Genomic DNA, 9,540 nt, shown 5'->3' on the forward strand with positions numbered 1-9,540 from the left:
GCGAGATTTGTCAGGAATCGGAGGAAATAAAGGGAAGGAGAGGAAAGATTTTGTTTGTGAGATTAGAGACAGTGTCTGTAAAAATTAAACTTGCGATACAGGAGCAGGAGAAAGAGGAACTGGTTCGAGTTCAGGTTGTGAAGAAGACGCAAAAACTCATTGAAAAACATATTCGGGGTAGGAATTCGATACTTGAGAAAGCTGGTTGTCATCAATAAATCATTGGTCATTTGTACCATGAATGTTATTAATGCTATTAATGCTATTAATGTCAGGAGTTTTCGAATCTGCCTCACACGACGATGCCGTAGGCGTTTGGCCATACTCCGACTACGATGGTCGTCGGGGAACGATTTCTTGCACACTAAAAAATATTTAATAGAATTAGTCTTTTAAAAATAATTATTAACAAAAGATTTTTGCTAAGTTGTCGGAATAATTAGTTTTAAAAAAATATTATTGATATGAATAGATAGAGGTAATTTTATTGTAAAACTTTTAACTGTATAAAATTTTTTTGATATCTTGAATAGTTTTTTTAAAGTATAACGAAAAAGCTGAAAATCGTTTTACACATAAAGGGCGATTTCACCTCAAGGGCGATTAAACCGTTTTTAGGCAACAATTTATATTTTCTAAATTTATCTATTTATATAACAAATATATATCCAAAGTTCTATTAAAATAAGAATTTAACATTTTACGAGATTTCCTTCAAGGAAATTCTTACAAATATAGAGGAGAAGGAAGTATTTTGGCTATTGTGGACATTACGGCTTTATCTTTGTTATCAGGTGACGAATACTAACGATTGTTTATGGAATTATTCGTTTAGTCCGCCGTTTTTTAATGGCGTCAATATGCCACCAATACACAAGATTTAAAAATTATTATAAAGCATTTTTATTTTTGAGCACTTTGAAACTTTTTCAAGGTACACTTTAGTACTTAATTTCATATTGTTACGTCTCGGAGGACGAACTTTCCGATCTCACGCGTATCTCGGTCACGCGAAAAAGGGTTACTCTCTTTTTAGCGCTACCTGCTTGGCCGGCAATATCCTGGGGCGTTGAGAGTTAAGCTGGGTATGAAAAGTGGTGAGGCACGTATGCTGGATATGGATTATAATGAGAAATATTCTTTATTCAAGGTAGTTTTCAGATATGTCTTTCAAAATTAGTTTTATCAAGATTTCTAGAAAGGCAGGCATGAGGGAGATGGTTAAAAGATAGAAAGATAATTTCTTAGAATTGAAAGTGAAAGAAAGCGGCAATGATATGTAATGAACGCTTGTTCACCACGCAGTCGCACCAGATTTGTAGAAGAGTAGAAAAACAAACGAGGAAGGGTAAAAGAGAAGAAAATTATAGAAAGGATGATGATATTAGGGAAGGATCACTTAGGCCCGGTTGTTCCACCTTATGGTAAGTATCAGATAATTTAATTATTAGGTAAACCTATGCAAAATGCATAGGTTTACCTAACAGTTAAATTACCTGATACTTACCATAAGGTGGCACAACCGGGCCTTATTGATACTGTTACGTCTAGCCTTCAAGGAAAGATGGTTAAGAAAAGGCCATTTGGAATTTAGGAAAGGTAGGGAAGGACGCAACAGAATCTTTAAACTCGTGATCGTACTAGACGGACGTATGACAATGAGGGCGAACGCACTTTTATGACTCTGGAAATTGGGTTACCGTGCCACGACACGCTTTGACGCCCTTCCGAGAGTCGTGCGATCATTGGTCCTTATTTGAGTCAGAGAATCTACTCTCTTTAATTCGGGATTGGACCTCGCGTGATCTTTTACTAGGAGAAGGTGTTCAACGAGACGGGTTAATTTGAGGGGAAATGTAATAAATTTTAACAATTAAATTTCTTTATAAAAACTAGCATAACATATATTTTAAAACTAATGTGTTACACATAACGATATAATTATTATATATCAATAAAAGAGAAAAGAAGATTGTACATTTGACAATTTGATTTGCCGCATTTATTTATTACCAGGGATGTATTGGTTTAACGTTAATTTTTTTCATTGAGTTGTAAATAAAAGAGATGATTAATTGCGAACGTTACACATTTGACGGTTCATAATCTAAGCATATAATCTAAATAATATTATTTGATTATTACAACATTACTCAAATAATTATAATTTATAGATTATTAAACAATTGTTACAAAATATATATAAGTAAGCGTATGTATAATTATGACACATTTTCGAGGGCGATTTGGCTAGATTATTATTAATTTCATATATCGGAAAGAAACGGGATATTAACTTCTGTGATTATTCTTTAGTAATCGATTTTTAGTTAATAAAAAAGGGGGGGGCGGGGGAGAAAGGAAGAAAGAATGAATGAATGAATGAATAAATGAATGATGAATTACTATCTTTCGTGTAGCGAGGAAACTTTGTCCACTAAATAAATATCAACAATAAGGAACCGTTGCTCTCTGGTTGTTCAGATGAAACAGTATAGTTAAAATTTTAAGGTTTACCCGAGAAGGGAAAGAAGTGGGAAAAATTCGTTTAAATCGGATTGAAATAATTCAATCTAATCCGAAAAAGAGGAGAAATAAAAACAGAAACTCTTTAGAATCGAATTGAAGTATTCAATTCAATTCAAATGAGAGGAGGAGTAGAAAAAGAAACTCTTTAGAATCGAATTGAAGTATTCAATTCAATCCGGATGAGAGCGGCAGTAGGAAAAGAAATTCTTTAGAATTGAATTAAAGTATTCAATTCAATCCGAATGAAAGGAAGAAAATAATAAAGGAATTGGACCGAGGGGTGAGAGTACTAATTCTTAATACTTATAAGTGTACTAATATATGAAAGAAAAATCTTTGCGAGAGAGAAAAGGGTGGTACTTATATAAGAGGGTAAATGAAGGGAAGAAGCGGAGTGTAGACTTACTGCTTGGTGGTAGTGATCAACGAGTTGCTGGTTGCCCATCGTGTGGAGGATGTCTAGCCCCATGATACTTGCAAGAAGAGGTTACTTGTAAAAATTTCTACTGAATGTCTTGACACTTAGCACTGGCAGAACTTGTTGTCAACCGAATAACTGACAATGAGTATTAATGAGGATCCGATCGCACAGACTCGAGCATATAAGATGCCACGGACTGTGCGACGGACTAGAGTTGATGAGATGGAAGGAAAGAATGAATCCGAGCGTCACAGACTCGAGCATACAAGATACCACGGATTGTGCGACGAATGAAATGGAAAGAAAGAATGCCTTTCCTGCTTAGGAAGGCTGCTTATTTGTACTAGTTTTGGCCGATGATTCTTGGGGTCGTGCGCACCGATTTTATTTATTGTAACGCCTACGCGCTCTTCCATGAGTTTCAGTTTAATAACGCTCTTTGTCTTTAACGCTTCGCCGACCGAACACGTGTCAGGCGTCAAAGAACGCCGTCTACTTAAGGAACTTCATAATTTTTTTTTGACAGTAGGCTTCTCGGTAAAGAGCGTAGATGACTCATTAGCGAACTGCAGAGAATGACAATTTTTAAAGCGATTTATTGTGGTGTGGGCGCTGAGTTTCTGGGAGCCGAAAGGGCTGCGTACTTGTGTTTATCGACTATCTGGCTTTAGCGTTTGGTGGGGGAGCTTATGCGTATCTTTCTGTCAAACAAAGGGGTACTCGCTCGAAAGAAAAGAATTGTTACTACGCAGGACGTAACAATACTTAGTAAAAATTTTTTTCTACCGAAAATTTTCAGTTTTTTAATTTAAAAAAAATGAGCAGAGGTTTATTTTAGAAAATGGTACTTTTGGTTTTTTTTCTAAGATTTCACTTCACTTGTCACTGACGTTATCTTTACTGATTTTATTTCTTTCAAATTTAATTTAAAAAATTCAAAATTTTAACACTTCCGCTCAAAATCTTGAAAAATTTGTAAGCTTACTTAATGAGTTTTTAATACGTTTCCTGTTGAACTATATTTCAGAATTTTTCTCACTTGTGTGACTCTTATGATTTTCCTAAAACTGAACTTAATTTTCAAAAATTGAAATTTTATATTTTTACTTATTTTTCGTGCATAAATTCTAGATTTAATTAAAGATATTTTCGCGCTCTTTCATTTCAATAAGTTTTCACTGATTTTACTCGGTTATTAGTAAAACTCACTTTCCCTGAAAAGCTTGAAAAATCAATTTTTAGTCATTATATATATATGTATAGTTAGATTTGCACAATATATAGACTTAATTGCTTGAGGTTTTATGTTTTCTCACTTGAGCTGGGTTTGATAATTTTCTTTAACTTCCGACAAATTCCAAAATTTCTTAGAATAATTCGTTATTTAGTGAATTAGTGGATTTTAATATGGATTTTGGGTATGGAAATGCTTAAAATTTTTTTTAGATTCCTTTAATGTCATAAAACAATGATAATGTTAACGATTATAATTTTCTGGATTTTTATTTTAAGATTTTTATTTTTAGGAGACCGGGTACATAGAGGTGTCTAAATAATTTGTTATAAATGAAAGGTGATTAAAGTATGAGTCAGCTATCTTTTTCAAAACGAGAGGGAATCATATAATTTCATAAGAGATATACGTATATACTTGAGGTTTATGTGCGTGTGTGCGTGTGTACGTGTGTGCGTAGGTGCGCGCGCGCGCGCGTGTGTGTGTGTGTGTGTGTGTGTGTGTGTGTGAGTTCAGCTTAATATTGAGATGTATTAATTAAGGGAGGGTTCCGATAGCGCACATCCCGATAGCCCACCAACCAATCATCTTGACTTATCTAATCCAACCTACGGAAAATCTCTAGGCATCTGCCATTGTGAGTGGTTTGTGTGCTATCGGGATGTGCGCTATCGGGACCCGCTGATTAATTAATTCTCGCAGGCAACTGGAGGTACAGGGGGGGGGGCACGGTTTCAGAATGTGGGGCACGGGTGACTCGTATGTATTTTAATTATACACGTTTCAGTTATACACATTTTATTAATATAACTTACTCGTTATTAATGCAAGTCGATCTCTGAGACAAAATGTAATTCCTCCCGTTCTCTGACAGTTGCGGCAGACCTCTGCTGTGCAGAGGTGTGAAAGATCGACACGTAAGTGCTGGACACGGAGTCGTTCAGCAGCTTTAATAATATATTTCTTTTATTTTTCACGAAAATTGTTTAACTGTCCAGGCCACTGAATTAAATCAGAAGTAGGCTTGGAAGCACGTACATTTTCACGGATTACTTCTGATATACTTATATTGAACTCTAGAGAAAAGCAACTCGGGATTACTCCACGGGAGCTTGTCTCTTGATGGACTGAGTTTTTTAGACTAACAATGAATCTGCATAAATTACAGGGTTCATATAGTGAGCTGCATTTATCTCGGGAGATTCACACAAAAATACCAGCGCACACCTACATCGTGACGTATGACATCGATCATTAATAAATTGAATAAAAATGTTGTTATTAGTTGTTTAAATTTTGCAACCAGGATTATTGCAAAAGAAAGGCGAATGTTCGATGCTAATGTTAAACCGTTGGTTGTAATACATTTATTAATTTTTTTACGTTTAAATTTATTAAAAAGTGTCATTATGGTACAATACGGGCCCTAGCACATGCGAGCCTCGCGTCACGCAGTTTCCGCGACCATCAAGAAACATTGCGCTCACGATCTTCACGTGCGCAGTTCCTGCGAGCGTCTAATAGCGTTTTTCACTGGAAAAACTAGTGCGCACTGAGTGTGCACTTGCTGCAGGTAATTGGGTGTTTTCGTTGGCACCGTCAAAGCGCGAACCGAAACATCCAATTGCCAGCGGCGAGTGCACACTCACAATCAGTGCAGTAGTTTTCCCAGTGAAAAACGCTATAAGAATATCGCGCACGCCGTCCTCTCGACGCGCGGCCCCCTCGAGCGCTACGAGACTTCACGCGTTGGAATTTTATCTACCTTTTCGATATAATTAAAAATATTAAAAATAATAAAATAATAACTATTGAAATGTGATTCTTTAGCCATATTACTAACACTTTTTCTTTTCCACTGATTATGCAGTGCGTCATATTTTTATAAATCACGTCCAAAGCAATATAACTATTTCGTTATGTTGAATCTAGAATCTATTAAATAACACTTTGATGAATCTAATCATTCAAGTTTTAATAAAAAATATTAATTATTAACAAAGTTATTTGATAAAATAAAAATGAGTGCCATATTATCTTCTTTTCCTTTATTAATATAATGAAAAAATTGTGCTAAACTTACTACTTGCGAGGTTGCTTAAGTTCCAGCTCCTGTTGGATATTGATTTTAGAAGCCTCTTTGTCAGGTAATGTGAAATAGAATTTCCCAAACAGTCGATCGAAGGTTTCGGTTTTCAAGTTGCTAAAGCTTCTCTTTTCTTCTTCTGATAGTGGTACCAGCTCCTCTTGTAAATTCGGAAACTAAACAACCAGAATGCCAGTAGGTTTTGCAACAAATTCTCGAGGTAGATACGGAATACAAAGTCTTAATAAGGAATCAAAACTTAAAATGAATTGCGTTAGCAATACCAACCACGCTATTCAGAATCACCCTTACTATATGCGGCCAACAAGCAAATCTAAAGCTTCTCTCGAGTAGTAGCTCACGAAGTTTTTGCAACACCAGAAAGAAGAGAAAAGCGACGTTGATGTCCGAAGGTCTGATTGCTACTCTGATGGTCATAATATATGCGAAGTTGGAAGTGGTGGGGGGATTCAATAGGATACTAAAGGTTTTGGTGTGGAGGTTCACGATTTCTCGATGCTTCCCATAATTTGAATGACACCAATCAAGAGGTCTTTTAATTAGACTTGGCCAATCATTGTTGCAGACAAGTGGGTACCATTCAAGGGAATCACACCCCTCTCATTTAGGATTGGATGTGATAAAATTAGCGTCTTTAAAAGGTGGGGATAGTTGACTTGTGTTAAATGTTTATGTGAAACTCTTATTTAGATTTCACGGCATGCTCTTGTATCAATCATTGATTCGCGGTATCCTTTGGTTACATGTACATGCAGGCATAATATCGAATGACATTTCTTATCATCCAATGTATTTCATCTGCGAGGCGATCAGATTTTTCCGCCGAGCTATCAGGTTTGTTTTTATTATCTTTCGAAGAGACGGTTCCTACAGACGCATGGTTTCGAGTTTCAAACGGTCCTTATCGTTTGAATTTCAAGAAACTATGCTGACGCAACGACGTATAAATTTTTATGAAAGAAAAGAATTGTACTACTGGACGTAACATTATCAAATGATCAATTTTTATCCAAAAATATATATCTTCAATTTGTTTTTTACATCTATTGCATTTTTACTAATTTAGTTTGCCATATAGATAATTTGTATTACGATTTGCCTATTTTATATAACGCAGTATGTTCGTATTTTATTTACTACTAAAAAGTTATAGAATTTACTGACTCGATCCTTGGCATGAAAATGTAGAGAAAGATTTTTTTATCATGCTAGTAGTTTAATTACTAAATTAATAATTAATTGTTTAAAAAGTCGAATGCTAAAATTGTTTAAAGCATCCTTGGCGGAAAAATTCTTACAAAATTCTACACAAATTTAAAAGTACCTTTACATGGGAGCATCAAGCGTCGAGCATTAAAAGATGCGCAATAATTTTATTGAGACCGTGTTCCAATATTCATTGCCAATTGTGAAAATCTATAGTTAACATTCCGTATACAGAATATTGGAATACATCTCTTATTTCAATTATTACATGTTAGAAAGTTTGGGTACATCAAAACGTAATCTCCCTTTACTTACCTTGCAGCGCCAAGAAACTGAAATCTGCAAGTCCAGATTTCAGTGTCAAGAAGCTGCACAATAATTTTCTGCGCAACTCAATACTCGACAATCGACGCTTGCATGTAACTGCACCTTAAGAGAGAGAAATACATAAAAATCTACATGAAAATGCTAGAATTGAAACATTTTTCTAAATTTTTGTAAATTTGTGTATTGTGTAGTTTATCGTTTCTGTGATTTCTATGAACTCCCCAGTGAAAGTTAAATAGTTTACTCTGGCAAAAAAAATTTTTATGATTAAATACAAAGTTCTACTAATAATAGAAATTTATAGAAAGTATTAGTTTTTTTCGTAAATATTTATTTTTTTTTTTTTAGAAATATGCATTTAATTAATAAAATTAACAAAGTGTTCCAATGTTAGTATTTTTTTGTGTAGATTTTTGTAGCATTTCTTAAAATGGAAAAATTTTTCCTGCCAGCGTGTCTCTTATTAATATGTACATTCTATAAAATTAATATTAATATATTATAGAAATTTACTTTATTGTATGTCGAGTGATATTCCGCATATAGAACTGCTGCAAGTTCTGACAGCCTGGAAATGTCGGTGCAAAGCTCACGATATTTCGATCGCTAAAATTGACTTTTGCGTATTCCGTGAATCCTTGAAAATCTATGAAACATTCCGATTTCGTGTTTCCATTGAAACGTATCGCCCAACGTTCCACATAAACACGCTCATCGTCATTTTTGGGTAACATGCCGACTACAATGATCTGATAATCTCTGAAAAAAATCATAATGTCATGATAACAGATAAAAATTAATAATAAACATGATAGAAAAAAGGTGGTAATATGAACTGATCTCTGCATCATAATGAAACTTTACATAAATCATCTTGAATATTTATGGTACTTAAATAAAAGTTTCATATTTTTGAAATTGCCTCTATTTTGATCTTTTTGTATAAATTTTATCTTCTATATTCAAATCTATATTTAACTACTTGAATTCAAACAAAATTATTCTTAAATGAAAATTTGAAGATACATATAACTTTGATTCAGTTCTGTAATAAAGAAGACACTATCACTAGGGTAACTAACAATAAGTAGAAAATGTGGTATTAAGGATGCATATAACATTTCTCAAAACATTAAAAAAATTATGAAAATATTACACATTGTTTTATATTGCATTTGAAAGTAATAGAAAAAATTTAGCAGTAATTTCCTAACTTTCTATAAAGTTATTTTAATAAAAAGTATACATGTGCTCTAATGAAAATAAAATTAATAATGAAATAATGAAGTAAGAAGTAATGAAAAAAAAATATAAAATGTTCTATTTAAGTACTTTAAACATTCAAGATTATTTACGTAAAGTTTTATTGCAATGCAGAGATCAGTTCTGTAAAATAAACAAAATTTATTTATTTACAAAATAACTACACGGACAATTACAATAAAACTTCGTATAAATTATTTTGAATACTTAAAGTATTTACACAAGAAATTAAGATTGTTGTAAAAAATCCCTTGTTGTAAAAATAAATGACAGATAGTTGAGGGAGATAATTATAAATAAGATAAGTATAAATGGATAAAAAGAAAATTCGGTAAAGATGAAACAAATGTACATAAGAAGCAAATCTGTATCAAAATAATAAGATCGAAACAAGTGGGGCTGAAAAACGATCATCGCTCGAGAAAGAGAGAGAGAGAGAGAGAGAGAGCAGAT

At 33.7% G+C, this 9,540-nt stretch overlaps 2 protein-coding genes across 3 annotated transcripts in view; one reads left to right on the plus strand and one right to left on the minus strand.

The window, feature by feature from the left end:
• Window positions 1-9,540, plus strand: part of LOC105200314 (tRNA (guanine-N(7)-)-methyltransferase) — a 37,833-nt gene that overhangs the window by 12,923 nt on the left and 15,370 nt on the right. The gene's annotated exons all lie outside the window — the stretch shown is intronic.
• On the minus strand, window positions 252-7,066 carry LOC113005078. 2 transcript variants are annotated; one of them, XM_026140093.2, is made up of 3 exons: window positions 6,583-7,066; window positions 6,268-6,446; window positions 252-364 (listed from the first exon to the last, which is right to left on the minus strand). In XM_026140093.2, exons 1-3 carry the CDS (start codon window positions 6,706-6,708, stop codon window positions 331-333), a joined length of 339 nt encoding a protein of 112 aa, XP_025995878.2. In that variant the 5' UTR covers window positions 6,709-7,066; the 3' UTR covers window positions 252-330. The 2 variants fall into 2 exon arrangements, with proteins under 2 accessions (XP_025995878.2, XP_025995877.2); XM_026140092.2 differs by having other exon boundaries at window positions 6,559-7,066.

This window comes from Solenopsis invicta, chromosome 9 (genome assembly GCF_016802725.1).
Source record: "Solenopsis invicta isolate M01_SB chromosome 9, UNIL_Sinv_3.0, whole genome shotgun sequence".
Lineage (NCBI taxonomy): Eukaryota > Metazoa > Arthropoda > Insecta > Hymenoptera > Formicidae > Solenopsis > Solenopsis invicta.